Source organism: Pezoporus wallicus, unplaced genomic scaffold (genome assembly GCF_028554395.1).
Source record: "Pezoporus wallicus isolate ANWC-B61680 ecotype Strahan unplaced genomic scaffold, APGP_CSIRO_Pwel_v1 contig_12589, whole genome shotgun sequence".
In the NCBI taxonomy this organism is placed as follows: Eukaryota; Metazoa; Chordata; class Aves; order Psittaciformes; family Psittacidae; genus Pezoporus; species Pezoporus wallicus.
This window is the reverse complement of record NW_026639389.1, coordinates 536-25574: the sequence shown is the minus strand read 5'-3', so window position 1 is coordinate 25574 and position 25039 is coordinate 536. Positions and strand designations below refer to the sequence as shown.

General features: G+C 65.3%; 2 protein-coding genes across 6 annotated transcripts; one reads left to right on the top strand and one right to left on the bottom strand.

Annotated features, from left to right (window-relative positions):
- The first annotated feature begins 130 nt into the window (after window positions 1–130).
- OSBPL7 (oxysterol binding protein like 7) lies at window positions 131–7375 on the top strand. Of its 5 annotated transcripts, none has more exons than XM_057414624.1 (22): window positions 135–180; window positions 945–1132; window positions 1308–1430; window positions 1563–1616; window positions 1742–1855; window positions 1937–2029; window positions 2110–2230; window positions 2317–2420; window positions 2501–2593; window positions 2718–2847; window positions 2922–3046; window positions 3416–3547; window positions 3893–3965; window positions 4047–4324; window positions 4897–5034; window positions 5112–5175; window positions 5256–5334; window positions 5422–5566; window positions 6323–6464; window positions 6558–6684; window positions 6766–6888; window positions 7008–7375. In XM_057414624.1, the coding sequence occupies exons 2-22, from the start codon at window positions 1040–1042 to the stop codon at window positions 7114–7116; spliced, it is 2460 nt and encodes an 819-aa protein (XP_057270607.1). In that variant the 5' UTR covers window positions 135–180; window positions 945–1039; the 3' UTR covers window positions 7117–7375. The 5 variants fall into 5 exon arrangements, with proteins under 5 accessions (XP_057270609.1, XP_057270607.1, XP_057270605.1 ...); XM_057414622.1 differs by adding an exon at window positions 3261–3341 and having other exon boundaries at window positions 3893–4324; XM_057414626.1 differs by lacking the exon at window positions 945–1132 and adding an exon at window positions 3261–3341 and having other exon boundaries at window positions 131–180; window positions 1722–1855; window positions 3893–4324.
- Window positions 7376–7823: 448 nt separating this feature from the next.
- TBX21 (T-box transcription factor 21) lies at window positions 7824–15919 on the bottom strand. The gene is made up of 6 exons (XM_057414628.1): window positions 15113–15919; window positions 9678–9832; window positions 9471–9592; window positions 9242–9397; window positions 8642–8703; window positions 7824–8537 (listed from the first exon to the last, which is right to left on the bottom strand). The coding sequence occupies exons 1-6, from the start codon at window positions 15565–15567 to the stop codon at window positions 7892–7894; spliced, it is 1596 nt and encodes a 531-aa protein (XP_057270611.1). The 5' UTR covers window positions 15568–15919; the 3' UTR covers window positions 7824–7891.
- Between the last annotated feature and the right edge of the window lie 9120 nt (window positions 15920–25039).

Below are 25039 nucleotides of genomic sequence, written 5' to 3'. Positions count from 1 at the left end.
AGGGACGGGGGTGGATCCGGCTCGGTGCGGGGTTATGGGGGGGTCCCGGCTCGCTGCCGGCTCCGGTCCTCCACGGAGCAGGGGGCAGAGCCGAGCGGCTCCGGCCCAGCGCCTCCGCCTCCTTCCGTGTTCCGGTTCCTGCAGCCGCCGGGCAGGATGCGACCGGCCCCGGCCGCCCGGGTGAGCATCGGGGGACCCGACCCCGGGGATGGAGGTGGGGCGGGGCGGGGGGAGCTCCGGCAGCAGGACCCGGGCTCTGCCGCCCGGTGCCACCGGCGAGGGGCAGGCGGGAGGACACGGGGATGGGCGGAGGGGGGGAAGCACCGGGCCGGGCTTTCCGCTGCGTTACCGGGGTCGCGTCCTGCGCGGAGCAAGCGGAGGCTTCGCTGGAGACCCCCCCGTTGCCGGGAGGGGGGGGCCCGCTCGCTGCCAAGCTGCGTAGGGCTGGGGGACCCCCCGGCCTCCTCCCCACCGGGCAGCGCTGCGCGGGGCCGGAGGTGTCGTTGCGGGCGGTACCGGGGCTTCGCTGCCATCCCCGGGTGAGACACGGGGAAGGAGGGGGGGGCCGTGCCTCAGTTTCCCCCTCCTGTAATTGAGAAGGTCAAAGGGAAGCATCCTATGGGAGACGTCGGGGGCTGGGGGGGCCGACGGGATGGAGCGGTGCTGGTCCAGGGCTCTGTACCCCGGGTCCTGGCTGTGGGGCTGCCCCGTGGCACCGGGTGTGTGGGGTGATGGAGCAGGAGTGGACTCTGGACCCAGCAGGCAGGCGAGGGCTGGGCGCTGCAGGCGAGATAAGGCCTTGGGTAGGTCCAAGGCTCCGTCTCACACAGAAGGTCCTGGGTGAGGCTCCCACTTACAGGGGGGCAGAGCATCCCCCCCCAGCCCTCACTGCCGTGAGGGGATGGGGCAGGGTGGGCTCCTGACGTGAGGTCCTCTCCTCGCAGCGGCTCCCACCGCTGTGACAGCCGAGCTCAGACCCGCAGCACTGACCAGAGCAGGGGCTCGACCCGGTCCCTGCATCCCCATCTGCTCCCCGACCATGGGCAGCCACGAGAAGGACGCCTCCTCGCCGAGGAAGGCCCTGTCCCGCTCCAACAGCACCGTGTCTTCCAAGCAAAGCAGCGTTCAGCAGGTTGGGCGCTCAGTGGGATCCAGTGCCGGCACCGTGGGGTCTCCATGGGGGGGCTTCACCCCACTTTAGGAAGGGTGTTATACAGGGATGCCCCATCCCCAAGGGTACCAAGTGCTTGGGGACAAGGCCCCATCAGCCAAAGGAGCCCCACACTGACCCCCATTCATTCCTGCAGGGCTCTGAGAGCTGGGAGGTGCTGGAGGAGCCTCGTGTGCGGGGCAGCCCGGGCACGGAGCCGCAGCGACACGAGGGCTATCTGCTCAAGAAGAGGAAATGGCCCCTGAAGGGCTGGCACAAGGTAACGGGCAGAGCTGGCAGCAAGGAGCCAGCATCTGACTGGTGCTGGGTGGAGATTTGAACCCCTGGATAAGGGGCTGCAGGGATCAGTCTCTCCTTCCCCCCCCAAACAACTGCCCCTCTCTATCCCCAGAGGTACTTTGTGCTGGAAAACGGCATCCTGAAATATGCCACCACGCGCCAGGATGTGAGTACGGGGCCGGGTTGCACCCGTGCACCTTTCCCCATGGGCTCAGGGCAGGACTGGCACCCCACAGACCCCATGAGGAAGGGGGGCTCTTCCCCCTGACAGGCATCCCCGGGCTCCCCCAGGTCCTCAAGGGCAAACTGCACGGTGCCATCGATGTCCGTCTGTCCGTCATGTCCGTCAACAAGAAGGCACAGCGGGTTGACCTGGACACAGAGGAGAACATCTACCACCTCAAGGTGCTGCTGGGGCTGCAATGGGGCTGGGGGGGGTGTTGGGTTGTGTGTGACCCCCCCCATCAATTTACCCCTGTCCCACAGATCAAGTCCCCAGAGCTCTTCTCCAGCTGGGTGAGCAGCCTCTGCTCCCATCACCAGGGTGAGAGGGGGGATCCCGCAGGGCCCAACATGCAGGTGGGTGACACCTCAGGGGCATGATGTGGGGCAGGGTCCGGGTGTGGGGCTCCTGATGGCAGCCCTGGCTGTGCCTCCAGGGCCAGTGGACCCGGATCCTGCCCTCGGGCAGTGCTCCTGCCCTCTCCACCCTGGCCAGCTCCCGGGACAAGGTGAACGCCTGGCTGAAGGACAGCGAGGGGCTGGAGCGCTGCTCGGCCGGTCAGTGGGGCAGGAGGGGATGTGTGGGGCAGGGGGTGATGCCCCATCCCCTCTGCCTGACGGGGCTTACTCTGTGCCCATTGCAGAGCTGGTGGAATGCCAGGCGAAGCTGCAGGAGCTGACGGGAATGCTGCAGAGCCTGGAGGCCCTGCACCGCATCCCCTCAGCACCCCTCATCTCCGGCACCCAGGTGAGTGGGACGTGGCCATGATGCTGAGCATCACCCTTGATGGCAAGGGCCCATCTCCAGCCTCTTCCTCTTCCTCCCAGCCTTCAGCCGCCACGGAGAGGCCGAAGAAAGGCAGGAGGAGCACCAGGATCTGGTGCACCCAGAGCTTTGCCAAAGACGACACCATCGGCAGGGTGAGCGGCTGAGCATCCTGCTGAGCATCCCACCCAGCTCTGACCCACTGCTGCGGGGATGCAGCCCGCCCCCCCAGGGCCTCACTGACCCCCATGTCCCGTCCCGTCCCGTCCCCCAACCAAGGTGGGTCGCCTGCACGGCTCCGTCCCCAACCTCTCGCGCTACCTGGAGCCATCCCAGAGCCAGCTTCCCTTCAGCCTCCCCCCGGAGTACGCGCAGCTACAGAGGAGCTTCTGGGTGCTGGCGCAGAAAGGTGGGGAAGGTGGTGCTGGGAGGGGTGCTGAGCCCCGCCGGTGGGTGCCGTGACGCAGCCCCTGTGCCCGGCAGTGCACGGCTCGCTCAGCAGCGTGGTGACGGCGCTGACGGTGGAGAGGACGCGTCTGGAGGAGCTGCGGCGGGCGCTGGACCGGCGGCGCTCAGCACCGCGCCCCGGCAGCGCCGGCAATGCCGGGGTGAGGATTGCAGGGGCCGGATGGGAGTTTTAGATGTGCCCCCCCCCACCCCGCCAGTACTTTGGGGTTGGTGCTGTTGGGTGCAGCGAGTTGGCAGGGTCTCAGGATCACACCGTTGGGGGGTGATCCCCCCTCCCCATCGGCCCCACACTGGTTGGAGGGGACACGTATGGGGGGGTTTGGCTCAGCATCCCCCCCCCCGTCACCTCTCCAGGCTGCCCTGCGCCGCTTCCACTCCCTCTCCGTCTCCTCTGACACCACCATGGACTCCTTCGCATCGCTGCACCCCGATGAGGTCGGGGGGGCCGGGATAGGGTTGGGGGTCGGGGTTGGGGGTCACGGGGGCTGAGGTGGTGGCTGTCCTCACAGCCGGACCCGCTGCCAGCCAAGGGCCGGGAGCAGCAGCTCTCCAACCGCAGCATCGTGTCGCTGGCCGATTCCCACACCGAGTTCTTCGATGCCTGCGAGGTTTTCCTCTCTGCCAGCTCCTCTGAGAACGAGGTGGGGAAGGGGCTTCAGTGAGGGGGGGGGGCTCTGCAGACCCCCCTCTGCCGCTGCTTCTGTGGGTTCATCTCTTTGTTCTCTCTCCGTGTCCCCTCCCCATTAGCTGCCCTCCGTATTCCATGTCCTCCCCCCTTTAGCACAGTCCTTCTAGGCTCTCAGGGACCCCCCAGTCTCTAACACTCACCAGCCCCACTCCTGCATCCCCCATCTGCCCTCCCGAGCCCATCCCAGACACCCGATTCCCACCCCATCCTCTCGGGGGAGGGTCCAACCCCTCCTATGGGGTAATCCCCAGACCCCGGCCCCCTCTCCAAGCCGCCGGCGGTCCCTGCGTGTCCTCAGCCCTCGGACGATGAATCGTGCATCAGCGAGGCCACCACCAGCGCCTGCGAGGACGCGGCCGAGCCCCCGACAGGTACCGGGAGGGGGTCACCGATGAGAAGACGGGAAAGGAGTGGATGTGTTCGGCTCCATCCCACAGCGCCCGGTCCCGCAGGCGCGGAGGGCCCGGGGATGCCCGCGGAGCCGCCGCCGGTGGAGCTGCCCGGTCCGGACCCGCGGCGGAGGAGCCGCCTGCCCGCGCCGCCCGCCCCGTCGGGGGACGTGAGCCTGTGGGGGCTGCTGCGGAGCAGCGTGGGGAAGGACCTGTCCCGGGTGGCCCTGCCCGTGCAGCTCAACGAGCCCCTCAACACGCTCCAGCGCCTCTGCGAGGAGCTCGAGTACAGCGCGCTCCTGGACCGCGCCAGCCGCGCCCGCGACCCGCGGCAGCGCTTGGTGCGGGCACCGGCAACGGGGGATGTGGGGCGGGGGGGGGGGGTAAGGGGATACGGGGGACTTCAGGGGGCCAGGAGGACACGGGGGATGTGGGGGACATGGGAGGCTCAGGAAGGTCGGGGGCTTGGGGGGCACTGGGGGATTGGATGCAGGGGGAGCTCGGGGGATGCAGGGGGAGCTCGGGGGATGCAGGGGGAGCTCGGGGGATGCAGGGGGAGCTCAGGGGATGCAGGGGGAGCTCGGGGGATGCAGGGGGAGCTCGGGGGATGCAGGGGGAGCTCGGGGGATGCAGGGGGCTTGGGGAACACACGGGAATTTGGGGGTCGGGAGGGCGCTTGGGGGACATGAGGGACTTTGGGGACATGGGGAGTTTGGGAAGGTCAGGGGCTCTGGAAGCACGGATGGAGCGTGGGGGGGACTTGGGGAGTTTGGTGATTTAGGAGGCTTGGGGGACATGTGGAGCTCCTGGGACATTGTAGGAGCAGGGGAACACTTGGGGGGCTCGGGGGACACGGGGTTTCTGGGGGCGCCCTGCCATTGCCATGGCTCTGGTGGTGACACTGTGGGGACAGGTCTATGTGGCTGCCTTTGCCGTGTCTGCCTATGCCTCCACCTACTACCGGGCGGGCAGCAAACCCTTCAACCCGGTGCTGGGAGAGACCTATGAGTGCGTGAGGCCTGACCGCGGCTTCCGCTTCATCAGCGAGCAGGTAGGGCCAGGCACAGTGGGGGCACAGGGGGGCCGGATGGGGCCGCGGCATGGCCCATTACCCCCGCCTCCATCCAGGTCTGCCACCACCCTCCCATCTCCGCCTGCCACGCTGAGTCTGACAACTTCATCTTCTGGCAAGGTGGGTGCTGAGGAGGGTGCTGGGGACATGCGAGGGGGACATGAGGGGGTCTCACCCCCTCCCGTTCCTCCATCCCATAGACATGAGGTGGAAGAATAAGTTCTGGGGCAAGTCCCTGGAGATCGTCCCTGTGGGCACCGTCAATGTGCAGCTGCCACGGTGAGAGCCCAGCACCAGGAGGTGCCTCCCCACTGTCACCGCCACCATCACCGTCACCATCCCCATCCCGCCCTCGTGCTCCCGCAGGACCGGGGACCACTTCCAATGGAACAAGGTGACCACGTGCATCCACAACGTGCTGAGCGGCCCGCGCTGGATCGAGCACTACGGCGAGGTGCTGATCCGCAACACACGGGATGCTGCCTACCACTGCAAGATCACCTTCGGCAAGGTGCGGCCGACACGCCACGACATGCTGCGACATGTCATGACACGCCTTATCATGTCCTACCCTATTCCCCCCTTTCCTTTTCCCATGGCCACATCCTTTTCCAATACCCCTGCCTATTACCCGGTAGCACTGCCCCTTTCCCAGTGCCCCCTCGTTTAGGTGACCCATTCCCAATAGCTCCACTCCATCACTCATGGATTCCCCCTTCCCAATGGCCCCATCCTTCCCAATGAGTCCACTCCATCACTCGTGGATTCCCCCTTCCCAACGGCCCCATCCTTCCCAATGACTCCATCACTCATGGATTCCCCCTTCCCAATGGCCCCATACCTTCCCAATGACTCCACTCCATCACTCATGGATCCCCCATTCCCTATGGCCCCATCCTTCCCAATGGCTCCACTCCATCACTCGTGGATCCCCCCTTCCCTATGGCCCCATCCTTCCCAATGGCTCCACTCCATCACTCATGGATTCCCCCTTCCCAATGGCCCCATCCCTTCCCAATGGCTCCACTCCATCACTCATAGATTCCCCCTTCCCTATGGCCCCATCCTTCCCAATGACTCCACTCCATCACTCGTGGATCCCCCCTTCCCAACGGCCCCATCCCTTCCCAATGACTCCTCCCTATTTCTCATGGCCCCGCCCCTTTCCCACGGCCCCACCCGTTTCCCACGCCCCCATCCCTTCCCATATCCATACTCTTTCCCATAGCTCCCCCCTTTCCCCCCCCCCACCTTGCCCCTCCCGCAGGCTCGGTACTGGGGCGCAGGGGCCAACGAGGTGCAGGGCTTGGTGCTGAGCCGCAGCGGGGCCGTGGTGGAGCGCCTGGCCGGGAAGTGGCACGAGGGGCTGCACCGCGGGCCGGCACCGGGGCACTGCGTCTGGAGGGCCAGTAAGGACCGGTGGGGTCACACACACACACATACATACAAGTGCATGGGGAAGGGGGGGGTGTCTCAGCACTGTGCCCCCCCCATCCCTCCAGACCCCATGCCCCGTGACCATGAGAAGAACTACGGCTTCACGCAGTTCGCCCTGGAGCTGAACGAGCTGACGCCGGAGCTGCGCCGCGTCCTGCCCTCCACTGACACCCGCCTGCGGCCCGACCAGCGGTGAGCCAAGCGCCCCAACACCGCGGTTCGGGGGTGCTGAGGCTGCCCAGGGCATCGCAGCCGCGGCCTCATCCTCCTCAGGTACCTGGAGGAAGGCAACGTCCCGGCGGCCGAGACGCAGAAGCGCCAAATCGAGCAGCTGCAGCGGGACCGGCGCCGGGTGATGGAGGAGAACAACATCACGCACCAGGCTCGCTTCTTCAGGTCCAGCTTGTGGGGCAAGGCGTGGGGCGCCCCATGGCTTAGCGGAATGTGGGGTTCTCATGGAATGGGGACACCCCTTGGGAGTCCTGATGGCACGGTCCCCCCCACTCCATCCCTAGGCGGCTGATGGATGCTAATGGCAAGGAGTCGTGGGTCACCAACAACACCTATTGGAAGCTGCGCCTGGATCCCGGCTTTGCCCACCTGGACAGCGCGGTGCTCTGGTAGTGACCCCCGCAATAGGGTGCTGAGCCCCTCCCCAGGCTCATCACAGCAGTGGGGCTGGTTCCCCCAGCACTGGGGGTGTGGAGCCAGCCCCCCAACCCTGGGGCAGAGCCTCAGGGCTGGCTGGGACTCAATGGGGCAGGGGCTGGCGGTGCCCCCCCACCGCCCTGGGGGAGCGGGCAGCAGGGGGTTGTGGGGTGCCCGCGGGCGGGCAGACCCCTCTGGCCCCCCAGGGGTTGCTCCAATAAAGGCTGTAAAGAGATGGGGTGTGTGGAGGGCTTTCTTCTCCCCCATCCAGGTCTCCCCTCCCAGGCCAGGATGGGGGGGGGGATGACACAGGGGTCCCTTCACCCTCCTCCCCATGCCTCAGTTCCCCCCCCCCCCATGTACATGCAAAGGATAGCAAAGAGCTGTGCCCCACAGCGTCCCCTTTATTGCGAGATATGCTGCTGCCCCCAGCCCCACACCGGGCACGCGGGGGGCTCAATAAATACTTCAGCATTAACACACCCCCCCCCCCCGACACCTTAAAACCAACCAACGACAAAAAACCCCCCCTTCCTCCCTGTTCCCTCCTTGCTTGCCCCCATGGCCCCACCGGGGTGGCACTGGGGGCTGATTGATTGTCTGGCTTCATCCTGCCCCCCAACATGCTCAAGTCTTCCCAGGATATGATGTTGAACTGGGGGGGGGAACAACACACGCACACATTGCACCCCTTGGGTCCTGAGGCTTTGGGGTGCCCGTGGGGATGGGTTTTGAGCCCCCCAAGTGTGGCTCAGTTGCCGTAGAAGCCATAGTAGCCACCGTCGGCACCCGGGTCCTTGTCATAGAGGTCCCCATTGCGGGGTGGGGGGGAGCTTTCGGCGCTGGAGGGGTACGGGGACACCCGCCGCCGCTTGCACTCGTACAGCCCCAAGTCCACGGAGTCCGCTGGGGCGGGGGGCTCGGGGGGCCAGCCCTCTGCTTCCTTCCCCTTCTCCTCCCGGGGCTCCCGGTACCAGCCCAGAGCCCCGGGGCTGCCCTTGGGGCCGTATTGCCCAGGGCTCCAGGCCCCCGCCACCCCGAACCCCGCCGGCCCCTCGGGGTAATAGGGCAGGGGTTGATGTGGGGCGGGCGGCAGGGTGAAGGGCTTCACCCCATAGGGCACCAGCTTGCCCCCCCCGTACCCCGCTTCGTAGCCGCCGTACTCCAGGGTGCCCGTGGCGGGGGGGGGTTGCTGGGGGGTGAAGTACCAGCGCGGGGGGTCTTTGGGGGGCAGCGGCAGCGGAGCCCCCCGCTCCGCACTGAAGAGGCGCCCCGGGGGCAACGGGAACTGCTCGGGCAGGAAGGGCTGGAAGCGAGGGGCGGGCAGGAGCTGCCGGCAGCCGGGACCCTCCAACGGGGATGGGGTGAGGCGGTCGCCCTCCGAGGCCGTGTACATCCTGGGGGGGGGGGGGGGCACAGGGTGGGAGTCGGGGGGTGCCCTCTTACCAACAGAGTTGGGGGAGGGGGGGTACCGGTAGGAAGTGGGGGGACACACACTCACGAGTCAAAGTTATCCCGGAATCCTTTGGCGAAGGGGTTGTGGTCGATCTTCAGCTGCGTGATCTGGGGGGGGGGGGTATGGACATGGGGGTGCTGCTGCCAGTCTGATCCCCCCCCTCCGCACCCCGGGATGCACCCTGCACCCCGCCAGAGTGCCCCCTGCCCATCCCTGGACCCCTGCTCCATCACCCATGAGGTTCAGCTGCATCCGGGAGAACGGGGGTGATGCTGGGCTGCTGTTGGGGTGCTGGGGGGGCACTGAAGGGTGTTGGGATGCTGAGGGGGTGCTGGGCTTCGGGGAGAGGCACTGGGATGCTGAGGAGATGGGGGGTGTGCAGAGATGCTATAGACAGGGGTGTTTGGAGGATGCCGTTGGGGTTTCCCTAATGCTGGGGACCTTCGATGGTGCTGGGGGGGGGAAGCGGTTCCGAGGTGGTTACTGTGATGTTGGGGTGATATCGGGGTGTATCAGTGGTTGCTGCGGCCCTGGGAGGAGGCTGGAGGGAGGATGTTGGGGTCCCTGTGCTGGAAGCAGAGGGGGGGGATGTTTGTGGGGGTACCCCCATACCAGGGACCGGAGGAGGGGGGGTCTCATACTCACATCAGCGTTCTGATAGGCCGTGACGGCAATGAACTGCGTCTCTGGGAAGGCGAAGGTGTGCGTGTGTGGGGAGGGGAACCCCTCATCCTCACCCTCCTGCACCTCCGTCACATGCAGCCGCGGCTGGTACTTGTGCAGCGACTGCAGCACGATCATCTGAGGGGGGGCAGCGGGCGGTCAGGGGGGGCTATAGGGGGGCTATAGGGTGGTTTATGGTGGGGAGCCTCACCTGCCCGACGTTGTTGGATGCGCCCTTGTTGTTGGTGAGCTTCAGCTTCCCAAAGGAGACCTCCTGTCGCATCCAGTGCGCGCCCGTGTTGGGAGAGTCGGGGTGCAGGTAGAGGCGGTTCCCTGGGGGATAAAGAGGCGGCAGGGATGGGGTTACCCCGCTCTCGGCACCATGAGGAGGGTGAGGATGAGGACTGGGAGCCCGTACCTGGCATATTGCCTTCGGCTTTGCCACACTGCACCCACTTGCCGCCCTGGTAGCGCCAGTGATGCTGGTCCATCAGCACCACGTCCACGCAGACGCTGTAGTGGGCTACGGGGTTGAGCCCCGAGAGGGTGAAGCTGAGGAACGGGAACATGCGCCTGGGGGGGGGGAAAGGGACAGACAGTGTTTAACCCCCCCCCGGCTCAAGCTCTGCCATGGTGGGGATAGGGAAACTGAGGCAGCGCAATGCCCGGTCATTGCCCCCCCCCGTCCCGGTGCCCGTGAGGAGCTGACTGACCCTGGCAGCTGGGGGGATGCTCTCGGGGATGATTCCCCCCCCCCCCCCGCCCCGGCATCTTCCTCCCCCTCCCCAAGCACCTTCCGGATCGGAAACCAACACCGCTGCTATTTCGGGCTGGGCGCCAGCCTGCGCCAAGGGCAGGAAGGGGACAGGATGGGATGGACAGGGGGGACCCTGCGGCCCTGGGGCTGCAGCTGCCACCCCCCGGTGCCCCATGGGGATGCACCCCGCTGTGCCCCACACCCCAAAATCCCAGCCTTAGGCTGGGGAGTCTGGCCCCCCTTCCTCCAAGTTCAATCCCTCCTTTTCCATCACCGGCCTCAGTAGTCCCAGTTGCCAGCCCAGGTTTGCAGTCTGGTCCAGACCAACATGGGGGACATGGGAGTCCTCAGCCTTCCCCCCAGGTATGATATACATGGGGTGATGGATGGGGGAATTCAGGCTGAACCCCCCTCCTTGGTGGAAAAGGAGTGAGGGGAACCCTGGCCCCATCCCTCTCTCCTCCTCTTCCTCCTTCCCTTGTGCTTTGCCGCTTCCAGCAGCCAGTACCCGGTGGGTGAGGATGGGGGGCAGCGAGTGCGGGGGTTATTTCGGGTGTCCTGGCATACCCCAGCATATCCCACTGGCCCAAGGCAGAGACCTGTGAGCTCACGACAGGGATGGCACCATGCACCAAAGGGCAGCAGCACCCCCATCTCCACCCCAACAGCACCGGAACCACAACAGCTCCCCTCCAGCATCCTCCCAGGGCCACAGAAACCACTGATACACCCCGGTATTGCCCCAGCATCACAGTAACCCCCCCGAACAGCCCCTCAGAACCCCCACGGCACCAATGGCAACACCACGGAGCCCCTTCACAGCAGCTTGGGGTTAAGGAGCAAAGCGAGGGGCTGGGAGCAGGGGGATACATCAGGCATGGCCCCGGCAGGAAGCATGGCTTGGGCAGTGCCATGGCACCAGGGAAGCAGCGTACGAAGAGCTGAGCCCGCAGCCCAACCCGGGCGCTGCTGACTCAGACTTGCCCTTGCGATGGAGAGGAGGAAAGAGAGAGAAAAGAGAGGAAGGGGAAAAAGAAAGCGGTTCTTGTAACGAGGAGCCTCACACGTGCTCCGCGGGGCCGGGATGCACGGCGGCCCCGAGCATCCCGGGTACCACAGGCTCCATCCGAGCCGTGGCAGCGCCCACCCCACCGCCGCTGTGCCGAGCATCGCCTCCGTGGTTCCTGCCGCCGATGAGAGCTGCAGCCACATCAAAGGGAGGCAGCGAGGGGCTCCGAGCTCTCCTGGGGCCGATGCTTCACCACCACCTGAGCCCTCACCACCAAAGCCCCACGGAGCCGCGGTGATGCAGGCTCTGGGCTGAGCAGCCCCGCCGGGTGCTGCAGCGGCCCCGAGCTGCTGCGAGGAGCTGGGAGGAAGAAACCAGCCTTTTTTTTTCTGGGGTTTTAGGGGGTTTTTGTGCACCTCGCTCGGCACCGCCGGCTCCCGGCTCCTCGCGTTGCCGGCGGAGCAGAGACGGGCTTAGAGCTCAAGCGGTGCCGCGGTGCAAACCGCAGGGCTCGGCCGGGGCACGGCAGGGTGGGGGTAAGACCCGAAACCTCGGGGTTATTTATAACCCCTCAGCGCTGGAGCTGCTGCCGCCGCCGGAGCGGGACTTGGCTCCGCTGGGGCTGGGAGGTGCCGCGGTTGGGGTGATCGATGCACCCCAAAAGTGGGTGGGAAGCGATGGTTTCCCTCCAGTGATGGAGCTCTGGAAGGGGGTCCCGGCTCTCCGGCTGCCCCGAGGTTTGTCCCTGCATGAACCCCTCCATTCAGAGGGTTTGGGGTGTACGCAGGGGACACGGGAGATGTGGGCGCAGTGGCGCATCCAGGTGTCAAGGGGATGCTGGGACATGGGACCTTGGGGTGATGGGAGGCAGGGAGCAGGAACAGGGAGTCCAGAATGAGCCCAGATGGAAGGAAATTTGGGGTCAGCCACCTAAACCCCATTTTCCGGCCCGTTTTCCCCCCTGCCTGCATCCCCAATGCCTTCCACGTGCCCTCAGCACACTGCTGCATGGCACGGTGCACAGCAATGCATGGCACAGTGGCACGGTGCTGTGTGGATGCATGGCATGGCTGCATGGTGCCCTCCAGTTGCATGGCAGGATGACACAGCAATGCATGGCACAGCAGCACAGTGCCATGTAGCTGCATTGCATAGCAGCATGGTTGCATGGCATGGCGCTCTGAGACTGCATTGCGTGGCTGCATGGCATTGGGGTTATGCTATGGCTTCATGGCACTACGGGACTGCATTGCGTGGCTGCATGGCATTGGGGTTATGCCATGGCTTCATGGTGCTACATGGCTGCATTGCGTGGCTGCATGGCATTGGGGTTATGCCATGGCTTCATGGTGCTGCGTGGCTGCATGGCATTGGGGTTATGCCATGGCTTCATGGTGCTACGTGGCTGCATTGCACAGCAGCAGGGTTGCATGGCGTTGCTGCGCGGCACAGATAGGTACATGGCACAGTTACATGCTGGACCAGCATCTCCCAACTTGGGCAAAGCAGCTCCGAGGCCCCCCCAATGCACACCCACCCCTGCAACCACACCAACCTTTGTGTTTGCCAAACGCAACCCTTTTGTCCCCAAAGCTGTCCCCTGTGTTCCTGCAAAGGCAACGCCAATCCCTATATGTCTTCCAAGTGCAACGCCATTGCCAGCAGCCTCCCCAAAAGCGATGCCATCCCTTGTGTCCCCAAAGATAAAGCCACCCCCAAAGGCAGCACCAATTTCCCCCCCCCAGCCGCAAAGCCAGCCCCTAATGGCATCCCTGAGTCCCCCTCAAAGTCAAAGCCAGCCCCTGTGCCACCCCAAAAGGCAAAGGCAGCGCCTGCTCTGCAGCAGAAACCCACAGCAGGAATTCCCCAGGTCCTTGCAGCGGGGGCAATGGGGAGTGCTTGGGGGTTTCCACAGAAATCCAGCCCTGGCTGAGCCCCAAGAGTAGAGGGGATGGAGGAGGAATGGGGACGGAGGAGGGATGGGGACGGAGGAGGGATGGGGACGGAGGAGGGATGGGGACGGAGGAGGGATGGGGACGGAGGAGGGATGGGGACGGAGGAGGGATGGGGACCCGCGTGTGAAACTGGCAGGAAACCAGTTCTGCTGGGGATGAGTGGGCACGGGATGGTGTGGGATGGGATGGGATGGTGTGGCATGCACAGGACAGCACGTTAGAGCCAGAGCAGAGGTAAATCCCAGCACCAGAGCAGGTTCACCCCAATGGCACCATCTCCCACCCGGCCTCAGCTCCTCTCCACTTGGAGCTGAGACACCAGAAACCCCAGAGACCATCGAGGGACCAGCGTAGCCCGCTCCTGCCCTGCCCCAGAGCCCCCCAGCCCGGGGGGGTGCCAGCTCTGGGGCTCACATCTCCCTCCAGCCCCACGCTGGGGTTTTTCCTGTGCGAGCAGCGCTGCAGCCCGGCCCCGCAGCCACCGCTGTGCAAAAGCAGCTCAGGGTCGGGGGAAACGGATGTTTTGTGGCTCCGAGTTTGACGGCTCCCCCGGGCTGGGTTTGCTCTGACCCCCCCCCCAGACCCCGACCTCTCTGCAGAGCCATTGTGGGGAATCAGCGGGGAAAAGAGCCCCAAAATCGCCTGGTTTTGGGTTGGGAGCTGGCAGCAGAGCCCCAGATGGGATTTGGGGGGGGGGGGGGGCAGAGAAGATGGGATCTCGGGATGGACCCTGCTTTCCAGAGCCTCAGCACCAGCCGCCTGAGCCGCCCCGATGCAGCGGGGATGGGCACTGCCCCAGGGGATGGGGAAAGAGAAGAGAAAAGCAAAGGGGTGAATTTCAGTGGGTTCTTGTAGGAGAAACAACCCTTTGCGGGGCGGGAGGGGGGGTCCCAAAGCCTCAGACACCCACTTGGCCGATGGTGGGGACACGTCACCCCATCCATGCTAGTGCTGAGCGGCCCCTGAGCCCGGCGGGGGGGAAGAGGCCTGGGAATGGCTGTGGCAAACCAAGCGGCCCTAACGTGTTTAGACTTCCAACACATTAAACAGGTTGGGCTCAGCATCGAAGTGACACCGTCTGTCTCGGCCAAGGGAGGGAAGGGGCAGAAAGAGAACCCCTGGGCAAGGAATGGTGGTGGAAGGTGGGGGTGGTCACTGAAGCAGGAGGAGCTGGGGGGGGGGTGTGTGGAAATCCTCACCATGGGGTTTTGGGAACCCCAAAGCCACCACGCTCATGCTGCCCTCCTGGCCCCAGCATCATCCCCCCCGAGACATCACACACTGCAGCACAGGGCCTGCTTCCCATCACCCCGGTGTGGGGCTGAAGGATGCCCTCCAGACCCTGCAAACAGGGATGTTGGCAGGGCTGCGGTGGACTTTAGCTCCCCCCCACCCTGCCCCAGGCTCAGGACCCCTGTGGACAGCCCAGCAGCACAGAGGGAACAGCAGGTCCCTGCCCGCGGTCGCACCAGCGGCTGCTCCGGCACCCAGGATGCTGCCGAAACGCTTCCGCAGGCACACGGAGGCACCCGGCCTATGCCCGTCCCCCATCCCCAGCGAGCAAAGGGGGAGGGGGGGTGTCAGCCCCACACTCTGCTGCGTCCGGGGCTACCAGCACCCTCCTGTGCTCTCACTACTTGGAGCGGTGCTGAGCTCTGGGTCGAGGCCAGATAAACCCTGCCTCCAGGGTGCCAATACCATTGCCATGAGCTTCCTTGGTGCACAAACCCTGCCTGGATCCCCCTTCTCCCACTCTGACACAGGAGGGGACACCCCCAGACCCTTTTCTCCTTCCAACTCCCCTATAAATGAGGTCTCAGGGAGGTCTGGTTCGCTTTGCTCCCCCATTTTCCTTTGACCATGCAGAAAGACATCATCCCAAACCCACAGGGGTGGGATCCCTCTTGCACTTCCCCCCACATCCTTTGCACGGGCAGATGGGGAACCCACACAACCATCACCCACACCTCCAGCCCCTCACCGTGCCGGCCACCCCACTGCCCACCACAGCATCCCCGGAGCATCCCTTCCATACCAGAACCCCAACCTCTCCTCCCCAGTGCCCATGAGGGTCCGGGTACCGCTGCCGGTCCCTATCCCGATCCCCCCCCCCCCACGGTGTCCCGGCTCACCTGCCCTGCTTGGTGATGATCATCTCGGTCTGATGCTTGTGGAACTTGGCCCAGAGCTGGTAGTTGTTGAGCATCACTTGCACCTTCCCTGCCGCCCGGTACCCGGGCAGGGCACAGAGCGGCCCGGAGCGGGGGCACAAAGAGGGGGCCCCGGCCCCGAAACCTCCGTCGGCTCCCGCGTACAGCTCCGCGCCCCCGTAACCCTCCCCCGGGCCGGCGGCGGGAGGCGGCGGTGCTCGGTAAGGCGGGCACGGCCCCAGGAACCGGCCGCCGAAGCCACCGGGAGCACCGTAAGGGAGCGGGGGGGTTCCCGGTTCCGGAGGGGGTCCCCCCCCATCTCCGTAGTACGAGGCGGCGGCGGCGGGGGCGTCCCGGGGGGCCGGCGCCTCCTTGGCGAAGCTGAGCATGGGAGCGGCGGGGCGGGGGGCTCCGGTGCCCTGCTCCAGCGCGCCCATGGACGGGCCGGGGGAGGGCCCCCGGCTCCTCTCAGCCTCTCATGAGGGCCCCGCCGGCGGCCCCGGGACCCGGAGTCGGGCGCGTTTCAGCCGCCCCCTCCATGCCCGGTGGCCCCGGAGGGGCAGGGGGGGGAAACGAACCGTGGGGACCCGGGGAAAGCCAAGTGCGGGGGGGGGGAAGACAAAAAACCCAAACACCCCCCCAAGAAAAGCCTCAAAAACACCCGGAAAGAGCCCAAAAGTGGCGTGGGGAGGATCCGGCCCCGTCCCGCTGCTGCCGCTGCTCTCACGCGTTCACCTGCCCATCCCCGTGGCCCCGCGCCTCTTATCCAAAGAAGCGGCTCCGCGCCGGGAGCTCCGCCCCCCCCATAGAGGCGGCCCTCACTGGGGCGGGGAGCGGGGCACGGGGCGGGCCGGGGGGCGGGCCACGAGGGGAGGGGATGGGGGACACCGGGGGACACGGGGGGGGGACGGACATGGGGGGACATGGGGGTACAGGAGAGGGGAGGGTGGGAGGGGATGAGGACATGGGGCCATGGGACACCTGCAAGAGATGGGGACACGGAAGGGGACACAGGGACCGAGCATGAGGGGAGCAGGGGGACAGAGCAGGGGTCCCTGGGGTGACACTGGGGGCCCCCCCATACCCTGTCGTGTGCCCCCTCCCAGCACCCTTAATTGAGCCTTTAATGACCTCACTCACCCTGGGGTGCTGCGTGGGGTCTGTGCGGGTGCTCCCCCCTTTCCTGCAGTCTTGGGGACCCCCCCCAGCCACCTCTGCCACCGTGTGCGGATGTTTGGGGTCCCCCCGTGGCTCACGCATCCACTGGGGGTGAGCTGGGGACATCCTTGGCCTCTTTCCCTGGGGTCGGGGTTGCTCGGAGCTCCGTGGGGAGCTGGGACAAGCCCTGGGGCCCCCTCCGGTGCCCACCCCGAGGCCGGGCCTCCCCGGGACCTGCCCTTGACCCCGCTGTGCCCGGGGAAGACCCCACGGAGGCGCTCGGGGCCGGATCCCTTGGCAGGTCCCCAGCCCATCAATACTTTCCATGCCCAGCGGTGGGGCACGGCTGGAGCATCCCCGCGCCTGTCGCTCCCGCACCGCATGGAAGGACAAGGGACGGGCTGGAGGTCCCGGTCCTGGGGTCCAGGCTTGGTGTCTGGGTGCTGGTGGGACCCCACTAGAGCTGGGGTCTTGAGGGGTTGTGGGGAGAAAGGTGGGGGGGGCTCTGGCAAACACGCATCTAGGTCTTTTGGGCTCTGTGGCCTCAGGGTTGCAGGTGATGGGGCTGCCAGGGGACAGCGGGAGCGGATGGGGACATGGATGTGATGGGGGGACAGGAATAGGACAAGGATGGGGATGGGATAGGGATGGGGACAGGGGTGGATGGGGCAGGGAAATGTTTGGAGACAGGGAAATGGATAGGGACAGGGATGTGGATGGGGACAGGGATGTGGACAGCTTTGTTTCCCCCATGGAGGGGTCGGTCCAGCTGTGGGGCAGGAGGAAATGGGGGGTTAAGGATGCACGGGACGTGGAGGGGGTGGATGGGGAGGACCCCCATGTCCCCACAGTGAGTCCCCTGGCGGCCTCGGTGGTCTCCAGGGGGTGTGTATTGGCCATCAGACACAGCTTAGCAGCCATTCCATCCGGCTTTTCACCGGGGGCATTGTTCAGAGGGGTCCTCGGCTTCAATCTCTATGCAAAACCCCCTCCTGCTGCCCCCCCTCCCCATCCTTTCCGGCTCCCTGCCAGCTCCTCCTGCCCTCTAATCCCCTGGGATGTGGTGGGGGCAGAGTGCTGGTGCTGGGGCATGTAGCAGTGGGGCGGGGGTGGGTTTGCAGACCCCATACTCACACCTTGCTTCGTATGTGCACACACATGCACATGCACACGGGTGTGCCCCCCTCCCCGGCACAGCCACTGTGCTCCTGCATCCAGGTCAGAGCATGCAAGCTGCCCCCCCCATCCCTGGGCACCCCCTCCCCATCCATCAGTCAGGAATTCGCCCCCCTCCAAGTGAGAAAAAGCAGGAAAACATGGAAATTTCCAGCAATTTTTTTTTTTCTAGGAGGATAAAATAAAGGCCAGAGGGGGGGTTATGGAGGGGGGGGGGGGGAGTGACTCATTAATGGGGGGGAAGCAAGTGCTGCAGCACATGTGCTCCCCAACATCACGACGTGCTAATTCATTCCCGTTATACCATCGCCGGCGAGGATGAATTCACAGGCACAAACTCCCCCCCCCCCCCCCCGCTGCGGGATCAGCGCCGGGCTCCCGAGCATCCCGCTGTGCCCATGGCTGGGGACCTGCCCCCGTCACCCCACGTCCCCCTGGTCCCCGTCGCTGTGACACCGGGGTCTGGCATGGATCTGTCCCCAGGATGTCTTGTCCTTGAGTGTGTGTGTATGTGTGTGTGTGTGTGTCCCCCCGTAAAGTGACACCGGGGACGCTGCCCTCCCCGGGAGCCACAGCAGCACTCCCGGAGCTCTGCTTGTCACAAGTGTCCCTGCACAGGGAGGGCTCGCTCGGGGCCAGGAGGGGAAGGAGAGCTGGGAGCCGTGTCCTGACCGTCACCTTGAACAGCTCCCATGGCCCCGACGGTGACCGGGATGCTCCGGGGCATCCTCAGCCTCGCTCCTCTCCAGCGCGGTGTCCCTTGGCGTAAGGGACCAAGCAGCCTGAGCTCAGCTCTCCGCGGTGAGGAAGCGCTGGGATTTGGGGTCCAAACCTCCCTGCAGCACTAATTCCACCCATGCATCCCCATCCGCAGCGCTCCAGGACCTCCTCGGGGCTACATCAAGCCCCGTGCCTCAGTTTCCTCTCTTTAGATAGCTGATGCTACACTGCACTTTGCAGGTTAAACAGCGTTGGGGATGGTGGCCGAGGGCAGCAGCGTGTGTCCCCCCCCCATAGCCCTGTCCCTCCTGGAAGAGGGAGGAAGGGTCCAACGCTGCAGGATGCGCCCCACCGGACACATCCCTCCCCACTGCATCTCCAGAGCTGAGCCCCAGCATCACCTCCTGCCTCAGTTTCTCCTCCTGTAACTGCAGGGTTGAATATCCCCATCCCTGGGGTCTCCAGCACCGATTGGGATGGAGGTCAGAGCCTTTGTGGGGGCATTACCCTGAGCACCGCCTTGCTCCAGGTCACCCATCCCTGCAACACGTCTCCATCCTGCATCTCTTCACTCATGGACATCAGCCCCAGGACCAAATCCCTGCCAGAGGCACTGGGCAGGAGCCAGCCCTCATCAACGGGCAAGCCCTGATGTCCCCAAGCCCCAACGTCCCCAAGCCCTCCTGTCCCCACACCACTCTCCATCACAGACGGATCCCAGGCAGTGCCGGTGGTGCTGTAGGGTGGGATATTTGCATTCCCATCAGGAATTTGACTGCTGGGCACCAAGGGGAAACTTCGGGGTTATTTTCTTACTAAACGGCCCCGTTCCTGTTTTCATTATTAAAACGAGCACGAAGGCACTGGGCACCCACGGGGCCTAAATTTGGTCTCAGGGAAAACCAAAAATACTCCCCCCACCCCAGAGGAATTTGCATCTCGCTGCTGCTCGAAGGCAATGTGTTGCTGAGAAGTTCATGGAGGCCTGAATGCGAACTGCAGGGCGGATGGGGCAGGATGGGGACACCCACCCAGCCAAGGGACACCCAGCCTGTCCTGGGGCTTCACTGCAGCCAGCATCCTTGGTGCATCCAGCCCCTGGGGCTTTGCAGCCCAGGGGAGAGATGGAGCCACATTCCCCGGTCCTTGCTGTATCCCAGAGCAATGCTTCAGAACTCCCCCCCTTGCTGCCATCGGTGTCCTGGGGAAACTGAGTCACGGGTGGGGAATGAGTGGCTGGGTTGGGGGGTGTGGGCTCAGACTCCATCCGCCCAATGCCACCCTTCCCCACCCTGCGCCCCAACACTGGCACCCTCCTCCTTCCTGCCCCAAAGCACCACGCTCCACCCCAGCCACTTGGGGGAAACCCCATGGAAGAGGGTGTCCCGTGGGAAGGAGGCCGGGGGGGGGGGCACGGAGTTCGTCCCACCGTGGGGCTTCCCCTGAGCAGCCTCAAACCACCACCCTGGTGGGATGGATCCTGACCAGCGCCGGGAGGTTCCTCACCCTGCACCCATGGGTGCTGCTCCTTCAGCAGCGCTGCCAGGGCCAGCCAGGGGTGACACGGCGGTGGCAGCTCCGGGGAGGGGGGGATGCCAGCAAGCAGGGAGGGGGGGACACACTGAGCAGACGGCTCCTTAATCTCAGGGAAGGAAGCGGCTCTGGTTACGGAGCTGCCCTCGGTGTAAAAGGAGAGCAACAGGAAGAAAAGTCATTAACATCGTTCCAGCCGCTGCCATCCAAAACCCGACTGGTGCCGCGCCCCGTGCGACAGCCCCGTGTCCCCAGCGCCGTGATGGAAGGGGGGACATGGGGGGGGGGTGTAACATAAGGGGGGTTCACCCCAGAGAGCCCCCAACACCCCATCCCTGTTGGGGTCCCGCTCAAAGCCCCGGCTCTTGGGGACACTGAACCGCAGCGCGGCTCCGGTCCCTCCTCCTCCTCCTCTTTCGCACCCCAGCGTGGGAGCCCGTGTGGGATGTGGGGTGTGCCCAGCCCGCAGCGTCCCTGTGCGGGTGTCACCGTGTGCGGGTGACACCGTGTGCGAGTGACACCGTGTCCACAGTGCCACCGTCCATGGGGCAGAAGCTCCAGGGAGCATCGATGGGGTTGGTGTGAGCGTGCAAAAGGCCGGGTGTGTGTGCAAGGCTGTGTAAGGGGGGGGGGGGGGTGTGCACAGGCATGTGAGGATGCGTGCATGAGCGTGCACGGGAACGTGGGTGTGCAAGGGAACACGCGTGTGCACAGGCAGGCAAAGGATGCTCATTGCACACAGATACCCACCATGTGCCCGTGCAGCACAGGGGGGGGGCCCATGAGGCCGTGTGAAGCACCCCCCCCTCTCCATCACCCCCCGGGCCGGGGGGGGGGGGGGTCCGTGTCGCCCCCCGCTGCTGTAGGACGCGATTTGCTTCAGCGGGAGGCAGATCCCCGGTGCAGAGCCGGGGCTCCCTGGGGACAGCCGGGGGGCTGCAGCCCCTGTCTGGCCGGCTTAGCGTGACGGGGGCACACGGGGCTCGGGGCCCCCCGGCCCTTCCTCTTCATCAGCGGGAGGCGAAGGCCGGGGAGTGATGTGCGGGGCGGAGGGGGGGGAACACAGGGACAATGGGTGAGATACGGGCTACAGCTTCTGACAACGCGTGATCCCGGCGGGCACAGGCGTGTGCGGGATCACCCGCCCTGGTGCGGGTGACTTGGGGTCATGGGGGGGCCGGACCCTTCTGGGATGAGGCTGGGGATGGTCGCACCCAGCCCAAGAGATGGTGATGCCTGATCCTGCCCCACAGGGTCCAATCCTCCCTCTTTAGGTTCTATTCTATCCTACAGAATCACAGTCAGGTCTGGAAGGTTCTGTCACGTAGGACCTTAACCCATAGGGTCCAATCCTGCCCTGCAGGGTCCCATCTTCCCCCACAGGGTCTCATCCTGCCCCACAGAATTTAGCCCTGTTTTCCTAGGGTCCAACCCTGCTCTACAGGTTCCAATCCTGTGCTGCAGGATCCTGTCCTGCCAGGTTTGGTCTTACCCTGCTTTGTTGAGCCCCATCCTACTGCTCACGGACACATTCTAGTGTGAATGGTCCCATCCTGATACGTAAAGGCTGATTGTTCCCTATAGGGTCCAGTCCTCCCCCGCTGGGTCCTATCTTCCCCCACGAGGACTCATCCTGCCCCACTGAGTTTAGCCCTGCTTTCCAGGTCCAATCCTGCTCTATAGGCACCCACCCGGTGCTGCAAGGTCCACATCCTGCCTCGTTGAGTCCCATCCAACTCTTCAGTGTCCCATCCTATGTAGGGGCTGATCGTCCCCCATAGGGTCTCATCCTGTCCCATCCTGCGCCATTGGGTCCCGCAGGGTCCAACGCAGCTCCGGACGGTCCGATCCTGCCCGGGGCACAGCGCTGGGGCCGGGCACTCACCGCGTGCCAAACGGCAGAGCCGGGAGCTAAAAATACCCGTGGGGGCCCTGCCGACGGAAGTGGAGGTGTCGGCACCGGCTGCTGGAGCCCGGGGGGGGGGGGGGGGGGGGGGCCATACTCAGGTGTCCCGGCCCCCACCGGGGACCCTCCTACCCAGCCCCGGCACCGCACTCAAGTGGGCGGCAGCACCGGGTGCTGCGCCTCCACCGGACACCCCGAACCACGGGTGCTGAGGAGCATCCCCCGAGCCCATCCCGCGATGGGGACCCCGGTCCCGACGTGTGCCCAGGGGTGAGGGCCCTTTGGGAGATGCAAAGTGACAAATGACGGCCCGCACGCGTTAATGGATGTGACGCGGGGCTGACACCGCGGTGGCACCCGGGAAGAGAGGGAAAAGATTCCAATCGGATGTTAAAAATAGGTCATGGGGAAGGAGCCGGAGCCGGGTGCGTTTCAGCCGCCGGGTAAAAGGAGCCGCCTGTGGGTCCAGCCGGCGCGGAGGGAGCCGAAAGTGGGGTGGGATGGAGGTGGGAGGGGATGGGATGCTCCATCAGTGCCGGGAGCCCAGCCCCACATCCCGCCTGTCCGAAGCCCAGCTCAGCATCAGCCTGATGGCCACATTGGTCCCCGCAGACACCCCCGGGGTCTTGTAGAGGGGTTTAGGGGACCCCAAGGTTTCCCTATGGGGCTGGTGGTGGCCCCGGTGCCCGCGGTGGCCTCGCGCTGTCCCGGTGGGTCACAGGGAGTTCAGGGTGTCCATGGCCCCCGGGTGCCCGCTGGGTGCTGGATTTCAATGGGGCCACCAGCGGGTCGTGGCTGTCACAGCCCCACAATGTCCCCAGCAGCAGGTCCCCAGGGGACGCGTCTGCCAACGGGGCCACCACCATGGTTGGCCACCACTGTGCTGTCCCCAAGAGCCACACAGCAACCAGGGGGACCATTTCCATCCCCGCTTTGGGTGCATCCCCGTCGCAGAGCATCACCACCCCGGTGGCAACTGGGGACAGGGGGTTGGCCAGGGCACAGGCACAGGCACAGGGGGATTTGGGGTCTGTGTTTCACAAGCCCCTTGGATGCTCGATCGGGGTGACCCCAAGTTTAACCCCACTTACGGCGCCGGCACACGCTGCCCCCGATGCAGATGGGTTGTGACAGCCGAGAAGTCCCCCCCCGGCAGCACTGGCGAGGCTCTGACCGCGGCGGGGAGGGACGGGGGGGAACGGGGACGCGAGACCCATGTCAGGGCGCGTTGGCTCCGTCACCTCCCCGCAGCGAGACGGCGGGTCCCACGCGCGGCGCTGGCGTGTCCCCGGGGGGGCCGGTGGCACTTGTCTCTCTGCAGCATCTGTGATGGCGCTGGGCACATGGCAGCCGGGGCCGCGCGTGTTGTTATGTGTGGTTCCCCCCCGCCTTCCTCCCCTCCCTTTGCTGGCTGGGAACACGGAGGGATGCTAAAGAGCTGATCCCATCACACGGATGAGGAAGGACACTGCGGTGGCTTGGCCGGGAGGGGACTTGCCGCATCCTGCCTGGGTGGGAAGGGCACATCCCCGGGGGTAGAAGGCAGGAGGTCCGTGCGGACCACGGGTGCCACCAACTCCCCTGCACGGCTGTGGGGAGCCGGCGCTGGGGAGGGTGAGGCACGTGTGAAAACCTCCAGGAAGAGCATCTGAGAGAGGTCGGGCAGTGGCCAGCACCCCTGTGGGGCAGGGACCAGCGGTGCACAGCCAGAGTTGGGGCTGACAGCAGAGTGACAGCCCTGGGCCATGGGGTGCCACAGGGTGATGCAGGGACCAGCGCTTCAGGTGGATGCAGTGATGTGGGTACAAAGAGTGATGCTGGCACTGGGTACCCAGACTGGATACAGGCACTCAGGGGTGATGTGGGCATCCCAGGGCAGTGCAGGGACCAGAACCTCCCGAGGATGAGGGCACCTCAGGGTGATGCAGGCACCCCAGGGTTATGCAGGCAACCAGGGGTGATGCAGGCAACCAGGGTGATGCTGGCACTGGGTACCCAGCGTGGATGCAGGCACCCAAGAGTGATACTGGATGAAGGCTTCATCCAGGCACATCCCTGGATGCAGGTACTCAGGGTGATGCGAGCACCCTGGGGTGATGTGGGCACCTCGGGGCGATGCGGGCATGGGGCACCCCTGGGAAGGGGCCGAGCTGAGAAGCTGAAGCGCAGCAGCCCCGGGTGCTTCGCAGCAGCCAAGAGCTTGGCCCTGTGGCCACCGCTGCAGTCACCAAAGGGCTTCACCCCAGGGTGGGGACAAAGCCCCGGTGCCACCCAGGGTCCCTTCCCCCTCCCGGGCAGCCCCTCCGTTTCTTATAAACGCCTCTGGCGATGCTGCCCCATGACACGGCAGCTCTGGGGCTTGTGGTTAAACCCCAGGGCTCCGGCTTTGACTCACACCGGATCCGCGGCAGAGAGGGGGCCTTTTGGCACCCACGGCTGGAAAGAAACGCTCACCCCGGGCAGGAGCGCCGGGCGCTTCCTCGCAGAGCCGTTTCCTATAAACCCCGACGGAGGGGACACGGGGCTGAGCTGCTGCTGCCCCCATGGGGTCCTCTGGATCCTGCCTGGAGCCGCAGGGATGTTCCCAGCCTGGTTTGGGGAGGATGGGGGGGGGGGAATCAGCTTCTGGGGGCAGGTGATGCCCTTCGGGGGGCAAAGACAGGAGGAGCAAGAAGCACCCAGGGCAAGACATGAGCACAACCCTCACTGGACATCAGAGAATCGCCTTCATAACGCAGGCAGTCAGGGACACCAGGACGCTGTCCTCCCTGCTTGGAGCTGACCCCGAACACCCGGCACTAGGGAAGCAGCATCCCTGATCCCCATCCCCTCTCCGGTGCTGCAGGAGCAAGCGAGAACTGGTTCATTTTCCCCCTAAATGATAGAAATGCCGAGAAAAGAAAACAAGCCCCAAAACTGAAAGTGTTCAGGAAAAAAAGCAACTTTTCACCCACCTCAAAATAAGGGTTTTTTTTGGTGGGAGAAGTCAAATAAAACAAAGGAAGCTGCTGTGGAGGAAACGCTGAGGTGCGACCCGCATGAGGGGATGGGGACAGGGACACGGAGCTGCAGCGTGGCCCCCATGGGAGGGGGGCTCTGGGGGGCAATGCCCTGAGCCATCCCTGGTGTTTCCGGGCACAAACCCCACAGGGATGCTCCCGCTGCCCTTGAACAGGCCAGAGGAGACGAACCCCATCCCTGGCCATTGCAGGAGGGTCCCCGCATCCCAGCCCTGCTGTGGCTGAGGGGGGTCTGCCTCATCCCAGGTCACACCGGGGACCCGATGGGTGCAGCCGGATGCGTGACACCCCCCCCCCCCCCCCCCCATCCCCCGAGAGCCCTGCACCCCGACGTGGGTCCTCCCACCCCCTGGGACCCCCACACCAGACCCCGAGGCATGGTCATTGCCACCATCC

Excerpts from the sequence above, each read along its gene's own strand:
- OSBPL7 (XM_057414622.1), top strand. The coding sequence starts at position 1,040 with ATGGGCAGCCACGAGAAGGACGCCTCCTCGCCGAGGAAGGCCCTGTCC. Across the intron at positions 3,548-3,892 it reads CCAGCTCCTCTGAGAACGAG|CCCTCGGACGATGAATCGTG; the intron begins GTGGGGAAGGGG and ends GCGTGTCCTCAG. Across the intron at positions 5,335-5,421 it reads GTCAATGTGCAGCTGCCACG|GACCGGGGACCACTTCCAAT; the intron begins GTGAGAGCCCAG and ends GTGCTCCCGCAG.
- TBX21 (XM_057414628.1), bottom strand. The coding sequence starts at position 15,567 with ATGGGCGCGCTGGAGCAGGGCACCGGAGCCCCCCGCCCCGCCGCTCCC. Across the intron at positions 9,398-9,470 it reads CATCCAACAACGTCGGGCAG|ATGATCGTGCTGCAGTCGCT; the intron begins GTGAGGCTCCCC and ends GCCCCCCCTCAG. Across the intron at positions 8,704-9,241 it reads CGGCCTATCAGAACGCTGAT|ATCACGCAGCTGAAGATCGA; the intron begins GTGAGTATGAGA and ends CCCCCCCCCCAG.